At 40.5% G+C, this 18810-nt stretch overlaps 1 protein-coding gene across 6 annotated transcripts in view; it reads right to left on the bottom strand.

The window, feature by feature from the left end:
• The window catches only part of LOC134430268 (ETS domain-containing protein Elk-4-like), a 31942-nt gene extending 13411 nt beyond the window's left edge, over window positions 1-18531 (bottom strand). For all 6 annotated transcript variants that reach the window (XR_010030779.1, XR_010030782.1, XR_010030783.1 and 3 more), the window contains exons 1-2: window positions 18473-18531; window positions 1591-1806 (exon numbers count right to left, since the gene is read on the bottom strand). Coding sequence is in view for 1 of the 6 variants with exons in the window: in XM_063177849.1 (XP_063033919.1) it covers window positions 1591-1797 (207 nt within the window). In the remaining 5 variants the exon portion in view is untranslated. The remainder of the gene's footprint in view (window positions 1-1590; window positions 1807-18472) is intronic.
• Between the last annotated feature and the right edge of the window lie 279 nt (window positions 18532-18810).

Raw genomic sequence — 18810 nt, 5'->3', positions numbered from 1 at the left:
ACAGAGGTGAGAAACTCCAAGATGGTGGATAAACAAAAGCTTCTTACTCTGCTGGGCTGAAAACAGTGGGCAGAGCGAAGGTGAAATACACAGAGAAAACAAAAATATTTAGGGATGGAAAATGTTTGTTTTGAAAGGAATAAATGTAAAGAGAAAGCTGCAAAAAGATCTGGAAGTGGTGCAATGTTCAGGCTCTCCATCATCATCGTCTCCCTATATAAACTCTATTATATAAACTACATTTTTCCCTATTGTTTTTTATTTATTTCTTTTTTTACCATTTCTGACTACACCAAACAGAATTTCCACAAATATTTTCAAGCAGAACACTCATCATTCTGGGTAAGATACAGTGGGAATTAAACCAGGCGAAATATTAATTCAGCATCTCCTATAGATTCTCTGTTAAATTAATGCAGCTTAAAACTTCTTCCTGTGAAATAAAAACCCTCCCTGAGCTTTACCTGGATTTTAACCCTTAAAACTCTCCGTGCTTTACCCAGATTTTAACCCTTAAAACTCTCCCTGTGCTTTACCTGCATTTTAACCCTTAAAAGTCTCCCTGAGCTTTACCTGGATTTAACCCTTAAAACCCTCCCTGTGCTTCACTTGCATTTTAACCCTCAAAACTCTCCCTGTGCTTTACCCAGATTTTAACCTTTAAAACTCTCCCTGTGCTTTACCTGCATTTTAACCCTTAAAACTCCCTGTGCTTTACCCAGATTTTAACCTTTAAAACTCTCCCTGTGCTTTACCTGCATTTTAACCCTTGCAGGGCTGTGTGTTTTTGGAAGGGGGATGAGGATCCAAAGGCAAACTTGGATGAGCAAAGCCACCAGAACCTCCCAAAACAAAGCAGCAAAACTCTCCCTGTGCTTTACCTGGATTTTAACCCTTAAAACTCTCCCTGTGCTTTACCCAGATTTTAACCCTCAAAACTCTCCCTGTGCTTTACCCAGATTTTAACCCTCAAAACTCTCCCTGTGCTTCACCTGCATTTTAACCCTTAAAACTCTCCCTGTGCTTTACCGGGATTTTAACCCTCGCTGGGTGTGTGTAAATCTCCCTGTGCTTTAGCTGGATTTTAACCCTTAAAACTCTCCCTGAGCTTTACCCAGATTTTAACCCTTAAAACTCTCCCTGAGCTTTACCTGCATTTTAACCCTTAAAACTCTCCCTGTGCTTTACCGGGATTTTAACCCTCACTGGGTGTGTGTAAATCTCCCTGTGCTTTAGCTGGATTTTAACCCTTAAAACTCTCCCCATACTTTACCTTCATTTTAACCCTCAAAACTCTCCCTGTGCTTTACTGGGATTTTAACCCTTGCTGGGTGTGTATTTTTGGAAGGGGGATGAGCATCCAAAGGCAAACTTGGGTGAGCAAAGCCACCAGAACCTCCCAGCACAAACCAGCGAGGAGGAAACAGCGCGGCGATAAACGAAATTAAAAACCAACCAAGCACCTTTAAACAAAGCAGCTCAACTTCCTTCAACCCGGCACAGTCAGGAGGAGGAGGAGGAGGAGGAGGAGGAGGGAACAAAGCTCCTTAGCTCAGAGGGATAAGGATTGGAGCAGGATTTCCAGCCTACCTTCACGTAGTAGTAGCGCAGCGCCCGGCTGAGTTTATCATAGTTCATGCTGGGCTTGTTCTTGCGGATCCCCCAGAGCCTGGCCACCTCCTCTGCCTGCAGCAGCTTGAATTCCCCGTCGGTGGAGGTCCAGCAGATGATGTTCTTGTTCTGGGGCTCTTGCAGCAGCTGGAGGAGGAACTGCCACAGGGTGATGGCACTGTCCATAGCAGAGAGCTGCAATTCACAAAGCAAGGTTAAGCCCGCGGCATTTCCCTCATTTCTCTCCCCTACAAGGGGGTGAAGGAAAAATAAAAAAAAAAATGGAGCAGGGATTGTTATTTCCAAAGGCAGCAAGAGTAAAAAATTATTAGTCACCAGTCGTGAAAGATGTTCCCTGCAGAAGTGAGGGGCTGAGTGCCAACTCTGGCGTCTCCTCCCACATGTCAGTACTTTTCACATGGGTTATATTTAGCCTCATTTAACTAAATCAGGTCACTTTGGGTAAGTTGCAGTGAGTCACTACCCCCCAAAAAAAGAAAATAAAAAAAATATTTCCAAGTTGTTCCATGTTCACCCACTCTGGCCTGTGGTGCTTGGTGAGAAAGAGCTCAGGTACAGCCAGGTAGGGATCAAAGCACCCCCTCAGCTCCTCCTTCCCTGCTGCTCCCACCGCAGAACCAGGAGCTGCACAGCTCCAGGAACATGCCAGAGCCAAAACAACTCAGCTCCCCCTCAGTTCCCATTCCAGCCTCTCAATCAGCCCAATCTCCCTTCAAATCTTTCTTTTCCTGTTTTTTTTTTTTTGTTTTTTTTTGGTTTTTTTTTTTTTTTAATGAGAATAAACACAAAACTAAATTAAAATTATTCCAAACGCGGCCTTTGCTCGACTCGCCATCCCTGCCATGTCTTACCCAGTCAATGATTTAGGCTGAGACTTTCTAGGACTGAGATCAATGATTTAGGCTGAGACTTTCTAGGACTGATATCAATGATTTAGGATGGGGCTTTCTAGGACTGATATCAATGATTTAGGCTGAGACTTTCTAGGATACCAGTTCATTCCTGCTCTAAAGTTGTTGATTTTCCCTCCTGCTCCCACAGCACAAGCAGGAACTGCACAGCTCCAGGAACATGCCAAAGCCAAAACAACTCCATTTCCCCTCAGTTTCCATTCCAGACTCTCAATCACCCCAATCTCCCTTCAAATCTTTCTTTTCCTGTTTTTTTTTTTAAATGAGAATAAACACAAAACTAAATTAAAATTATTCCAACAGGCCTTTGCTCCATCCCTGCCATGTCTTACCCAGTCAATGATTTAGGCTGGGATTTTCCAGGACTGATATCAATGATTTAGGCTGAGACTTTCTAGGATACCAGTTCATTCCTGCTCTAAAGTTGCTGATTTTCCCTGCTGCTCCCACCTCAGAACCAGGAGCTGCACAGCTCCAGGAACATGCCAGAGCCAAAACAACTCAGTTCCACCTCAGTTCCCATTCCAGCCTCTCAATCAGCCCAATCTCCCTTCAAATCTTTCTTTTCCTGTTTTTTTTTTTTTTTTTAATGAGAATAAACACAAAACTAAATTAAAATTAGTCCAAACGCGGCCTTTGCTCGACTCTCCATCCCTGCCATGTCTTACCCAGTCCATGATTTAGGCTGAGACTTTCTAGGACTGATATCAATGATTTAGGCTGGGATTTTCCAGGACTGATATCAACGATTTAGGCTGGGATTTTCCAGGACTGATATCAATGATTTAGGCTGGGATTTTCTAGGACTGATATCAATGATTTAGGCTGGGATTTTCTAGGACTGATATCAATGATTTAGGCTGGGACTTTCTAGGATACCAGTTCATTCCTGCTCTAAAGTTGTTGATTTTCCCTCCTCCTCCCACAACACAACCAGGAGCTGCACAGCTCCAGGAACATGCCAAAGCCAAAACAACTCAGTTCCCCCTCACTTTCCATTCCAGCCTCTCAATCAGCCCAATCTCCCTTCAAATCTTTCTTTTCCACGTATCAACCCTGGTTTTTTTAATGAGAGTAAACACAAAACTAAATTAAAATTATTCCAACAGGCCTTTGCTCCATCCCTGCCATGTCTTACCCAGTCAATGATTTAGGCTGGGATTTTCCAGGACTGATATCAATGATTTAGGCTGGGGCTTTCTAGGACTGAGATCAATGATTTAGGCTGGGATTTTCCAGGACTGATATCAATGATTTGGGCTGGGATTTTCCAGGACTGATATCAATGATTTAGGCTGAGACTTTCTAGGATACCAGTTCATTCCTGCTCTAAAGTTGTTGATTTTCCCTCCTGCTCCCACAGCACAAGCAGGAACCAGAGCCAAAGCAACTCAATTCCCCTCAGTTTTCAGGCATAGTGAATAACACTGGATATACATAATATACACATATATATATTGTGTGTGTGTATATATATATATATATATACAGTGTGTATATACATATATATATACATAATATACAGATAATATATTAGATATACACCATATTTTTCCCTATTTTTTAACCATTTCTGGGATAGTAACACTGGATATACATAATATACATAATATATTGTGTATATATATACTGTATATACATATATATACACATGTATATACATATATATATATATACACATAATACACATATAATATATTAGATATACACTATATGTTTCCCTAGTTTTTACCATTTCAGGCATAGTGAATAACACTGGATACACATAATATACATATATATATTGTATATATATACATAATATACATATAATATGTTAGATATACACTATATTTTTCCCTATTTTTTTTACCATTTCTGGAATAGTAACACTGGATATACATAATACACATATATATTGTGTATATATATATATATATATATATATATATATATGTAGATATAGATATACTGTATATATATATATACTGTATACATATATACACACATGTATATACATATATACATACACATATGTGTATGTATATACAGTATATATATATACTGTATATACAGTATATATATATACTGTATATACAGTATATATATGTGTATATATATGTATATATATATACACATATATATACTGTATATATACTGTGTGTGTATATATATATACATAATATACAGATAATATATTAGATATGCACTACATTTTTCCCTATTTTTTTACCATTTCTGGGATAGTGAATAACCCTGGATATACATAATATACATATATATTTTGTATATATATATATACACACACATGTATATACATATATATATGCATGCGTATATATATACTGTATATATACTGTGTATATATATATACACACATATATATACATAATATACAGATAATATATTAGATATACACTATATTTTCCCCTATTTTTTTACCATTTATTGCATAGTGAATAACCCTGGATATACATAATATATATATTTATATTGTATATATATATATACTGTATATATATATATATATACACACACACATGTATACACATATATATATGCATGTATATATATATATACTGTATATATACTGTGTATATATATATACACACACACATATACATACATAATATATAGATAATATATTAGATATACACTATATTTTCCCCTATTTTTTTACCATTTATTGCATAGTGAATAACCCTGGATATACATAATATACATATATATTTTGTATATATATATATACACACACATGTATATACATATATATATGCATGTATATATATATATACTGTATATATACTGTGTATATATATATACACACACACATATACATACATAATATATAGATAATATATTAGATATACACTATATTTTCCCCTATTTTTTTACCATTTATTGCATAGTGAATAACCCTGGATATACATAATATATATGTTTATATTGTATATATATATATACTGTATATATATATATATATATACACACACACATGTATACACATATATATATGCATGTATATATATATATACTGTATATATACTGTATATATATATATATACACACACATATATATACATAATACACATATACTATATTAGATATACACTATATTTTTCCCTATTTTTTTACCATTCATGGCATAGTGAATAACCCTGGATATACACAATATACATATATATATTGTATATATATATATATTGTATATATATATATATATACACACACACACATGTATATACATATATATATGCATGTGTATATATATACTGTATATATACTCTGTATATATATATATACACACACATATATATACATAATACACATATAATATATTAGATATACACTCTATTTTCCCCTATTTTTTTTACCATTCATGGCACAGTGAATAACCCTGGATATACATAATATACATATATATATTGTGTATATATATACATACTGTATATATATATATACACACACATGTATATACATATATATATGCATGTATATATATATACTGTATATATACTGTATATATATATATACATACATATATATATATAATATACACATATATATACATAATATACAGATAATATATTAGATATACACTATATTTTCCCCTATTTTTTTACCATCATGGCATAGTGAATAACACCGGATACACATAATATTGGATATACATTCTATTTTTTCCCCTAGGAAAGGGGGTCCAGGGGATCCATCTGGGTGAGTTTGATACTCAAACATTAATCCCAAGATACTCAAACCCCGATCCCCATCTCCAAAGCCACGGGAGCAGAGCCAGGCTGGTGCTGGGTGCTGCCCCTGGTACCCGGCCTGCCCTGGCAGCTCATCCCAAATCCTTTTATTCCAATCCCATTAGTGCCCAGCACGCTCAGCCAGCCCTAAATAAGGCAGGGAACGGTGGGCAGAGCACCCGGGCAGCGCTGGGACACGATCAGAGCTGACAGCTCACACTGAGCTCTGGGGAAAACCAGGTGCCCCAAGGCATGGCACCTTCCTGGGCACCTTTCTGGGCACCTTTTGGGCACTGCAGCCCTTGTGCAGAATCCCTGCCTCGTGGCACACGCTGGCGATGTGACACCGATGCAGGCAGGGAAATTGCTGCAATTACAAGCAACAATCTCCGAGGGAAGGCCACCCACAGCCCCGAGGTGCTTTCCCTGTTAATTACTGCACAACTCCCTGCTTGCCCTAATTAATTACGGAGCACTCGAAGAAACTGGAGGCTGCGCTTGAGACTCTTCCCGCAGCTCTCCGTGCTGTGCCAGCTGATCCATACGGGAGCAGGAAAACACCTCAAAAAATCCATACAGGATTTAGGGACCAGGAAAACACCTTAAAAAATCCATACAGGATTTAGGGACCAGGAAAACACCTTAAAAAATCCATACAGGATTTAGGGACCTGGAAAAGCCATACAGGATTTAGGGAGCAGGAAAACACCTTAAAAAATCCATACAGGATTTAGGAACCAGGAAAATACCTTAAAAAATCCATACAGGATTTAGGGAGCAGGAAAACACCTTAAAAATCCATACAGGATTTAGGGAGCAGGAAAACACCTCAAAAAATCCGAAAACACCCTAAAAAATCCATTCAGGATTTAGGAAAACACCTTAAAAATCTATACAGGATTTAGGGACCAGGAAAACACCTCAAAAAATCCATACAGGATTTAGGGAGCAGGAAAACACCCTAAAAAATCTGAAAATACCTTAAAAAATCCATACATGATTTAGGAAAACACCTTAAAATTCATACAGGATTTATGGACCAGGAAAACACCTCAAAAAATCCATACAGGATTTAGGGACCAGGAAAACACCTCAAAACCCTTCCAGAACCGCTTGGTGCTGCCATTTACCCCAATTTATCCCAAACTGGGAAGGCCAGGGCTGTGTTATCCTGGGGGATGGTGCAGCCACACGTGGTGGAGAGGAGAGCACGAGGGTTGGGCTCTGTCACCCAGGTCAGAACACTGGGATGTACTGGTTTGGGTTCTGTCACCCAGGTCAGAACACTGGGATGTACTGGTTTGGGTTCTGTCACCCAGCAGAGCTCTGGGATGAGCTGGGTTGGGCTCTGTCACCCAGCAGAGCTCTGGGATGTACTGGTTTGGGTTCTGTCACCCAGCAGAGCACTGGGATGTATTGGTTTGGGTTCTGTCACCCAGCAGAGCTCTGGGATGAGCTGGGTTGGGTTCTGTCACCCAGCAGAGCTCTGGGATGAGCTGGGTTGGGCTCTGTCACCCAGCAGGGCTCTGGGATGAGCTGGGTTGGGCTCTGTCACCCAGATCAGAACACTGGGATGAGCTGGGTTGGGCTCTGTCACCCAGCAGAGCACTGGGATGTACTGGTTTGGGTTCTGTCACCCAGCAGAGCTCTGGGATGAGCTGGGCTGGGCTCTGTCACCCAGCAGAGCACTGGGATGTACTGGTTTGGGTTCTGTCACCCAGCAGAGCTCTGGGATGAGCTGGGTTGGGTTCTGTCACCCAGCAGGGAACTGGGATGAGCTGGGTTGGGCTCTGTCACCCAGCAGAGCTCTGGGATGAGCTGGGTTGGTTCTGTCACCCAGCAGAGCTGTCACAGCACTGGGATGTACTGGTTTGGGTTCTGTCACCCAGCAGAGCTCTGGGATGAGCTGGGTTGGGCTCTGTCACCCAGCAGAGCTCTGGGATGAGCTGGGCTGGGCTCTGTCACCCAGCAGAGCTGTCACAGCACTGGGATGAGCTGAGAGGGAGCAGGCACACCGAGCTCAGTGAGAATTCCCACGCTCAGTTCATCTCCAGCAGCACTGCAGCAAAAATTGATGCAACGTGGAAATCACATTAGCAACAGGATTGCACAGTGGCAAAGGCTTGGTTTTTTTAAAATTTTTCCCCACCCATCTTGCTAAAAATCCACACAGTTTCATCCCAGAATTGAACTGGTGTTAGTTATTTCATGGGGCTGCTTCCCTTCCACCTTGCTGTTAATTCCAAGCTTACCCAAGGCTTTTTTAAAATCTTTTTTCCATCCCTCCTACTAAAACTCCACGCAGTTTCATCCCACAATTGAACTGCTGTTATTTCATGGGGCTGCTTCTCTTGAGGAAGTTCCACCTTGCTTTGCTGTTAATTCCAAGCTGACCCAAGCCTGTTTTTGAAAATTTTCCCCCCACTCCTCCTGCTAAAAGTCCACACAGCTTTCACCCCAGAACTGAAAGCTTTCATCACAACAATTGAACTGGATTTAGTTATTTCATGGGGCTGCCTCTCTTGAGGAAGTTCCACCTTGCCTTGCTGTTAAATTCAAGCTGACCCAAGGCTTCTTTTTTGCTTTTATCCACCTCTCCTGCTAAAAATCCATGCAGTTTTCATCCCAGAACTGAACTGCTGTTCTGCTCTCCTTGAAGTTCCACCTTGCTGTTAATTCCAAGCTGACCCCCTGCCCCTCACGACTGAGGGTGAAATGTTCTCTCAGTTCACTTTGTAAACAACACTTCAACTTTTCAAATCCCCTCACAGCACAAAACCCCTCCCAAACCCAACTGCTTTTCCTGCAGGATGAGCACACCAATAATCACCAACACCCCACTCCACACCGTCCTTTTGTGAAGGCTTTTTCCCTCCTAAAAACCCGTGGAGAAAACGGATCACACAAAATGTAAAATTAAAAGCAGAACAGGTGAGTTGAGCATTGCTAAACGTGAGGAAAAGGTTTTTCCTTCTCCAGCACCCAGGGATGAGAAATGGCTCAAGAACCCCCTGCCCTAGTTTCTAAACAACTTTTGTATTTCAACTTTTTAAATCTTTGTATTTTAAATTAAAACTGTACTTAAAATAAAAATTTAAAATACAACTTGTATTTCAACTTTTTTAATCCTCTCACAGCACGAGACCCTCCCAAACCCAACTGCTTTTCCTGCAGGATGAGCACACCAATAATCACCAACACCCCACTCCACACCATCCTTTTGTGAAGGCTTTTTCCCTCCTAAAAACCCGTGGGGAAAGGAAAAGGGAAAAGGGATCACACAAAATGCAAAATTAAAAGCAGAACAGGTGAGCCGAGCATTGCTAAACGTGAGGAGAAGGTTTTTCCTTCTCCAGCACCCAGGGATGAGAAATGGCTCAAGAACCCCCTGCCCCTCATGGCTGAGGGTGAAATGTTCTGTCAGTTTACTTTGTAAACAACACTTCAACTTTTCAAATCCCCTCACAGCACAAAACCCCTCCCAAAACTCCTTTTCCTCCAGGATGAGCACACCAATAATTACCAACACCCCACTCCACACCATCCTTTTGTGAAGGTTTTTTCCCCCTCCTAAAGGAGGTAAAATAAAGGAAAAGCGAGAAGGGAATGAAGCTGAGAGCCTTCCCCTTCCTGCACCGTGCGAGCAGCAGGAAAAAAAATAGTTGCTGGAGGCAGAGGGCAGCTCTGCTTTGTAACGAGGAGCTAAAATGGAGCTAAAATAGAGCTAAAACAGAGCTAAAACAGAGCTAAAACAGAGCTAAAATGAGCTCTATTATTGTCCTGAGATCTTCTCCACGCCCACGGGTGACCCTGGAGCTGCCGGGCTTTGGCACAGAGCTCCCGAAAGCCCCGAGCTCCTCCCCTGCCGCCCCTCAGCTCTGCACGAGTTCATCCCGAAAATCCAACATTTGGGATTTGGGATAAACTCCGTGGGATTAAAGGGTTGGATCTGCCTGAAATGTGGCGTAAAAAAAAAATCAAAATATTCCCTCTGTGCGCGCTGATAAAGGAGAAAAGTCAGGGTTAAGGTTTAGGCCTGGCCTAACCCTCCCTTCAAGGTTCTCTGGCAGATTTCCTGTGACTCAACACCAAATAATATCCAATAATCTTTATAATTTGGAATAAAAGGGGGCCCTTTCCAATAATTTGAAATAAATCTCCAATAATCATTATAACTTGAAATAAAAGGGGGCCCTTTTGTCTCTGCGTCTGGATTAAAAACCAGGAAAAAAAAATCAGGAAAAAATTCAGGGGAAAAAATCAGGGAAAAAAATCAGGGGAAAAAATCAGGAAAAAATCAGGGAGAAAAAAAAAGGGAAAAAAATCAGGAAAAAAAATCAGGGAGAAAAAATCAGGGGAAAAATCAGGAAAAAAAATCAGGAAAAAAAAAATCAGGAAAAAAAATCAGGAAATTCTAGGAAAAAAATCAGGAAATTCCAGGGGGAAAAAATCAGGGAAAAATCACGAAAAAAAATCAGGGAGAAAAAATCAGGGAGAAAAAATCAGGGGGAAAAAATCAGGAAAAATCAGGAAAAATCACAAAAAAATCACAAAAAATCACAAAAAATCAGAAAAAAATTAAGAAAAAAATAAGAAAAAATCAGAAAAAAATCAGAAAAAATTAAGAAAAAATTAGAAAAAAATCAGAAAAAAAAAAAAAAGAAAAAAATCAGAAAAAAAAAATCAGGAAATTGCAGGAGAGCAGACCTGGCAGTGATTGCCCCTTCCCAAAGGCATTCCCAGGATTTTTGGGCACTTTGGGGTGTGAGCAGCCGATAATTCCTGCTCTGTTGTGCAACATTTGCTGTGCACACAAGGCCTTGGTGCCTGCCCAGGAAAACAAACAGAGCTGGGCAAGGAGAAATTTGGAGGTCACAGACCCAAATCCACACTAAAAACCTCAAAACCTGAGCAGGATTTTCCCTTCTGTTTGTTTAATTAAATAAATGAATAGTTATTCGTTGAATAAATGAATTATTATTGATGAAATCGATGAATAAATAAATGGTTGTCACATCCCTGACATGGCTGAAGTGTCCAGTTAAAATGGGTATCAAAATAAAACCAAGCGACAAATATTTCATTCAATTCAAATATTCAAAAATTCAAATATTTTATCAATAATATTCCACTCCTAATAAACTTTTCCTAAAAGATTTCCAGCTCTTGCTACTGTGACTCACCTGAATTGGTATTTTAGGGTTTTATCAATTTTAATTCATTTTAGAAACAGCTTAGTGTCAAAAAAACCCCCAAAAATCCACAAATTTACTGTCTAAAACTCCATTCCCTCATGGAAAAAAACCAAAAATCCATAAATTTACTGTCCAAAACTCCATTCCCTCATGAAAAAAAAACCAAAAACCCACAAATTTACTGTCCAAAACTCCATTCCCTCATGAAAAAAAACCCCAAAATCCACAAATTTAGTGTCCAAAACTCCATTCCCTCATGAAAAAAAAACCAAAAACCCACAAATTTACTGTTCAAAACTCCATTTCCTGAAGAAAAAAACCCAAAATTCACAAATTTACTGCCCAAAATTCCATTTTCTGATATGGTGGGAAGCACAGGAAGAAATTAAATCCTTTTCCAGAACACACACAGGTGAAATGCCAGGCAAAAGCCACTTAAAATGTGTAAAAATAAAATAATTAAACAACGAATTCAAATTCAAAACGCAGAATTCCAAACACTCTTAAAAAATCCCAACTCCTGGCAGCTTTCCATGTGGTAAACCGACCAAATCATCTCAAATAAATGACAAAAATCAATGAAAAAAATACAGAAAAAACACCTCAGAGTTTAATAAATTCTTGTTTTCTCTTTGTTGCTGTTCTCAATCCAGGCAGGAAAATCAGATTTTTGTGAGGGAGCAGCCAAGGCAGGAAGTTCCCCGGAAGGAAATGCTGAAGGATGTCCTCATGATAAGAGTTTTTATTGCTTAATCTCACTCCAAACCTCTCTTTTATTTTTTATTTTTTTTCTCCTTAAACTCAAAACAAATGTTGCAAAATAAATTTTGGCTCCCTGGCTGAAAATTTGAGCTGTTTGAGATGAAATTTAGGTGTTTTAGCAAAAATCTGAGGGGTAGGAACCGACTGTTTCAGCTTTTAAATCCTGAGAAATCAATATTTTTATTTTTTTTTGTGTGTGTTTTCTAGTTTTTCCTCAGTGTTTTTTGGCTTTTTTTGGATTAACCAAGATCAGGAACAAAATTATATCAGGATTTCCATGGGGCTCAGGGTGGCAGCAGATAAACCAAGCAGATTTCTGGGGGTATTTTAATCCTGACACAAAAGGCCTCCCATTTATTTCAATTTATTTCAATTTATTTCAAATTATAATGATAATTTTATAATAAATTAATGGGAAACAGTGGGAAAAGGGGATTTTAAATAATATAAATAAATAAATCAGGAACAAATCATGAAGGGCAACACTGACATCAATCAGGATTTCCGTGCCCAGAAGATTTCTGGGGATATTTTAATCCTGACACAAAAGGGCTCCCTTTTATTTCAATTTATTTCAAACTATTTCAAATTATAATGATAATTTGATAATAAATTAATGGAAAACAGGGGGAAAAGGAGATTTTAAAATAATATAAATAAATAAATCGGGAACAAACCATGAAGGACAACATTGACCTCAGGATTTCCATGGGACTCAAGGTGGCAGCAGATAAACCAAGCAAATTTCTTGGGGTATTTTAATCCTGGCCCCCTTTTATTTCAAATTATAATGATAATTTGATAATAAATGAATGGAAAACAGGGGAAAAAGGAGATTTTAAATAATATAAATAAATAAATCAGAACAAACCATGAAGGGCAACACTGACATCAGGATTTCCATGCCCAGCAGATTTCTGGGGATATTTTAATCCTGACACAAAAGACCCCCTTTTATTTAAATTTATTTCAAATTATTTCAAATTATAATGATAATTTGATAATAAATGAATGGAAAACAGGGGAAAAAAGGAGATTTTAAAATAATATAAATAAATAAATCAGGAAGAAATCATGAAGGACAACAATGACATCAATCAGGATTTCCATGCCCAGCAGATTTCTGGAAGTATTTTAATCCTGACACAAAAAGTGCCCCTTTTATTTCAAATTATTTCAAATTATAATGATAATTTTATAATAAATGAATGGAAAACAGGGGGGAAAAGGAGATTTTAAATAATATAAATAAATAAATCAGAAAAAACCATGAAGGGCAACACTGACATCAGGATTTCCATGCCCAGCAGATTTCTGGGGGTATTTTAATCCTGACACAAAAGGGCCCCTTTTATTTCAAATTATTTCAAAATATAATGATAATTTGATAATAAATTAATGGAAAACAATGGGAAAAGGAGATTTTAAATAATATAAATAAATAAATCAGAACAAACCATGAAGGACAACACTGACATCAGGATTTCCATGCCCAGCAGATTTCTGGGAGTATTTTACCCCTGACACAAAAGACCCCCTTTTATTCCAAATTATAACGATAATTTGATAATAAATTAATGGAAAACGGGAGGAAAATGGGATTTTAAAGCCATTTTTGTGTCATTCCTGCAGCTGCCACAACCCCTCTGCTCCTCCATCCCTGACAATGGAATTATTAATTTCCCTGATTTTCCACACTTGGATCAGCATCATTCCTTCCCTAACTCCTTTATTTTTTAGGATATAAGACGAGGGACGGTTCAGGATATAAACCAGGGGAGGTTTAGGACATGGAGAGGGGATGGGAAACTTCAAAAGCAAAAATCCTTTGATGGGTTTGTTCCCCATAAAAAAAAAAACCTCAGATTTCCTGGAAGCTCCTGAGGAGATTACACTCACTTCCTCCTCATCTGGGCCCAGCGTTTACAACAGCAGATTAAATTAAATTAAATTAATTAAATTAAATTGCCTTGCACAGGCACAATCCTTCTGCTGGATGGAAAAACATCCCCCCCCACACACACACACAAAAAAAAAATCCCAATTTTAAATTCCTGCTGGAGGGTGGAAAGGAAAAGCGAGTGAAGCTGGAGAAGCTCCCCTGGAACAATGTTTGTGGCACACTCAGCCCTGTTGTCATGGGGATGGAACAACTATTGCCTGCAAACAGGCACAGAGACCCTAAAAATAAAAATAAACAGCCCAGGCGAAATCCCCGTGTCAGGCACACGGGGAGAGAAATCCCAAATGTTCACAAAAACCTTTCCTGAAAGCTCTGCCAGCCCCCAGGGCTGGCACTCACCTGAGGGGTGATTGGATTTTAGAGATTTCAATTCATTTCAGAGAGAGATTTTTTTTTTTGGGGGGGGGGAAATTTTAGAAAGAAAATTTTTGCTGTCAAAAACAAAATCCCCAAAAATCAATAAATCTGCTGTCCAAGAATCCACAAACCTGCTGTCCAAAAATCAAAAAACCTGCTGTCCAAAAAAATCCTAAAACATTCAAACCTACTGTCCAAGAATCCACAAACCTACTGTGCAAAAAACCCCAAAAATCCAGAAACCTATTGTTCAAAAATCCACAAACCTACTGTCCAAAAATCTACAAACCTACTGTCCAAAAAAACCCCCAAAATCCATAAACCTACTGTCCAAAAATCCATAAACCTACTGTCCAAAAAAACCCCAAAAATTCACAAATCCACTGTCCAAAAAAACCCCAAAAATCCACAAACCTACTGTCAAAAAAACCCAAAAAATCCATAAACCTACTGTCCAAAAATCCACAAACCTGCTGTCCAAAAAAACCCCAAAAATCCACAAACTTAGTGTCCAAAAAAAAACCCCAAAAATCCACAAACCTACTGTCAAAAAAACCCAAAAAATCCATAAACCTACTGTCCAAAAATCCACAAACCTGCTGTCCAAAAAAACCCCAAAAATCCACAAACTTAGTGTCCAAAAAAAACCCCAAAAATCCACAAACCTACTGTCCAAAAAACAAAAAAATCCATAAAACTACTGTCCAAAAAAATCCTAAAACATTCAAACCTACTGTCCAAGAATCCACAAACCTACTGTCCAAAAAACCCAAAAATCCACAAATCTACTGTCCAAAAATCCACAAACCTACTGTTCAAAAATCCACACACCTGCTGTCCAAAAAAACCCCAAAAATCCACAAATCTACTGTCCAAAAAAATGCCAAAAAATCCATAAAACTACTGTCCAAAAAAACCCAAAAAATCCATAAAACTACTGTCCAAAAAATCCTAAAAAATCCACAAATCTACTGTCCAAAAAAACCCCAAAAATCCACAAACCTACTGTCCAAAAATCCACAAACCTACTGTCAAAAAAACCCCAAAAATCCACAAAACTACTGTCCAAAAAAACCCCAAAAATCCACTGTCCAAAAAAACCCCAAAAATCCAAAAACCTACTGTCAAAAACAGGTGAAATGCCAGGTAAAAGCCTCTTCAATGTATAAAATAAAGTAATTAAACAATAAATTCAAACTAGAGTTTGAATTTTAAATTTGAATTTTCATTTTTGAATTTTTTTAGCAGAATTTTAAATTCCCTTGGAGTGGAGCCTCCGAAGCAAACCCAGCCTTGCTCGGGAGCTGCTCCTCAAAAATCCAAATTCGAAATATAAAAAATAAATATAAAAATCCAGACAAAATAGAAATTTCAAAAAAAAATATTTAAAAATATAAATTCAGCAGAGCTCTGGAGGTTTTCCAGCCCTGCTGGGGAATTTTTGGGGATGGAGAGGGAAGGAGGGAGGTGGAACTCAGGTATGGGAGGTGTGAGGATGATGAGAGAACAGCAAATCCAAAGCAGGATTTGCAGGATTTGCATAATTTCTCCTCTGCCTCCCCTATTGATGTGGGCAGGAATCCACCCAGTTCAGACAGGGGAGTGAAAAAAAAAAAAAAGAAAAAAAAATAAAATAGTGGTGAGGAATTAAAATAAAAAACCCAGCAGCTGTTGGAGGCAAAGAAGCAAAGCTTGGAGCTGAACAATGGCTGGGATCGGCTTGTAAAGGCTGCACCCAAAATGTTCTGTACCCAAAAATCTGCACCCAAAAATGTCCTGCACCCAAAAATCTGCACCCAAAAATGTCCTGAACCCAAAAATCTGCACCCAAAAATGTCCTGCACCCAAAAATCTGCACCCAAAAATGTCCTGTACCCAAAAATCTGCACCCAAAAATGTCCTATACCCAAAAATCTGCACCCAAAAATGTCCTGCACCCAAAAATGTCCTGCACCCAAAAATGTCCTGCACCCAAAACTGTCCTGTATCCCAAAAATCTGCACCCAAAAATGTCCTGTACCCAAAATGTCCTGTACCCAAAATCTGCACCCAAAACTGTCCTGTATCCCAAAAATCTGCACCCAAAAATGTTCTGTACCCAAAAATCTGCACCCAAAAATGTCCTGCACCCAAAAATCTGCATCCAAAACTGTCTGTATCCCAAAAATCTGCACCCAAAACTGTGCTGTATCCCAAAAATCTGCACCCAAAAATGTCCTGCACCCAAAAATCTGTACCCAAAAATGTCCTATACCCAAAATCTGCACCCAAAAATGTCCTGTACCCAAAAATCTGCACCCAAAAATGTCCTGCACCCAAAAATCTGTACCCAAAAATGTCCTGCACCCAAAAATGTCCTGCACCCAAAACTGTCCTGTATCCCAAAAATCTGCACCCAAAAATGTCCTGTACCCAAAATGTCCTGTACCCAAAACTGTCCTGTATCCCAAAAATCTGCACCCAAAAATGTCCTGCACCCAAAAATGTCCTGCACCCAAAAACTCTGCACCCAAAAACGTCCTGCACCCAAAATCTGCACCCAGAAATGTCCTGTACCCCAAATCTGCACCCAAAAATCTGCACCCAAAAACGTCCTGCACCCAAAAATCTCGTGCACACCACCAAGGAACCCCTGAATCCAAACAATTCCTGGATCAAAAATCTCCTGCACCCCACCAAGGAACCCCAGGATCCCAAAAACCAATTTCTGCACCCAAAAATCTCCTGGATCTCACCAAGGAATCCCTGGACCCAAACAAACCCAAGGATTTCACTGAGCTGTCCCTGGATCCAAACAATTCCAGACCCAAACAATTCCTGCACCCAAAAATCTCCTGGATCTCAACATCTCTTGCATCCCACCAACCGAACTCTGACTCCAAACAACCCCTGGACCCAAAAAATGATTCCTGCACCCAAAAATTTCCTGCATTCCACACGCCAGCCTCTGGATCCCAACATCCCAGGATCCCCACCAACCAACCTCTGACTTCAAACAAGTCCTCGAGCCAAGAAACCAATTCCTGGACCCAAAAATCTCCTGATCCCAAAACCTCCTGCATCCCACCACCCAATCTCAGACTCCAAACAATGCCTGGACCCAAAAAACCAATTCCTGGACCCAGAAATCTCCTGGATCCCACCAACCAACCTGTGGATCCCAAAATCTCTAGGATTCCCACCAACCAACCTCCAACTCCAAAGAACCCCTGGACCCAAAAATCTCCTGGATTTCAAACCTCCTGCATCCCACCACCCAATCTCAGACTCCAAACCAATTCCCTGGACCCAAAAATCCTGGACCCAAAAAATCTCCTGGATCCCAAAATCTCCTGGATCCCAAAATCTCCAGGATCCTACCAACCAAACTCTGACTCCAAACAACATCTGGACCCCAAAAAACAATTCCTGCAGCCAAAAATCTCCAGGACCCCACAAACCAGCCTCTGGATCCCAAAATCTCCTGGATCCCAGCAAATGAACTCTGACTCCAAACAACCCCTGGAGCGAATAAAACGATTCCTGGACCCAAAAATCTCCAGAATACCACCAACCAACTTCAGACTCAAAACGACCTCCAGATCAAGAAACCAATTCCTGGACCCAAAATCTCCTGGATCCCAAAACCTCCTGGGTCCAGCACCCAGCCTCTGGATCCCAAATCTCCGGATGCCACCAACAAACTCCGACTCCAAACAACCCCTGGACCCAAAAAATCGATTCCTGCACCCAAAACCCTCCCGGATCCCACCAAGCCCCCCCCAGAACGGATGGAAGCCGCTCCAGCCCGGATCGCAGCCCAGCCCCGGCTCTCCCCAAGCCCGGTTCCGTGCCCGGAGCGGGTCCCGAGGGGCAGCGCCGGCGGCACCGCCCGCACCCCGCAGCCCGGCCCGCCGCTCCCCCCCGAGCCTCCGCCCCGCTCACCGAGGAGGAGCCCCGCCGGTGCCCGGGTGCCGTCGGGGTGCCGGTGCTGGGCGCGGCCCCCCCGCCGTCCCTCATGCCCGGCGCGGCCGCCGGGGCCGCATCCCGGGCGGGCGGGCGGAGCCGGGCGGGCAGCGCGGGGCGGCCGCCTTCCACACGGCCGGGGGCGCGCGCGCGGGACGGACCCTCCGCGGCCGCCGTAGCGCCGCTTCCGCCCCACGGGCCCGCGGAGCTCGCGGGGGTCGGCCAATCGGAGCGCGTAAGCGAGAGGACGCGGGCCAATAGGAGGGCGCATTGAGGGCGAGGGGCGGGGTTAGGGGCGGGGCTTAGGGCGCGGGCGG

The sequence above is a fragment of the Melospiza melodia genome, chromosome 28 (genome assembly GCF_035770615.1).
Source record: "Melospiza melodia melodia isolate bMelMel2 chromosome 28, bMelMel2.pri, whole genome shotgun sequence".
Taxonomy (NCBI): Eukaryota; Metazoa; Chordata; class Aves; order Passeriformes; family Passerellidae; genus Melospiza; species Melospiza melodia.
Note: the sequence above shows the minus strand (reverse complement) of the source record. Positions and strands in the feature narration are given on the sequence as shown.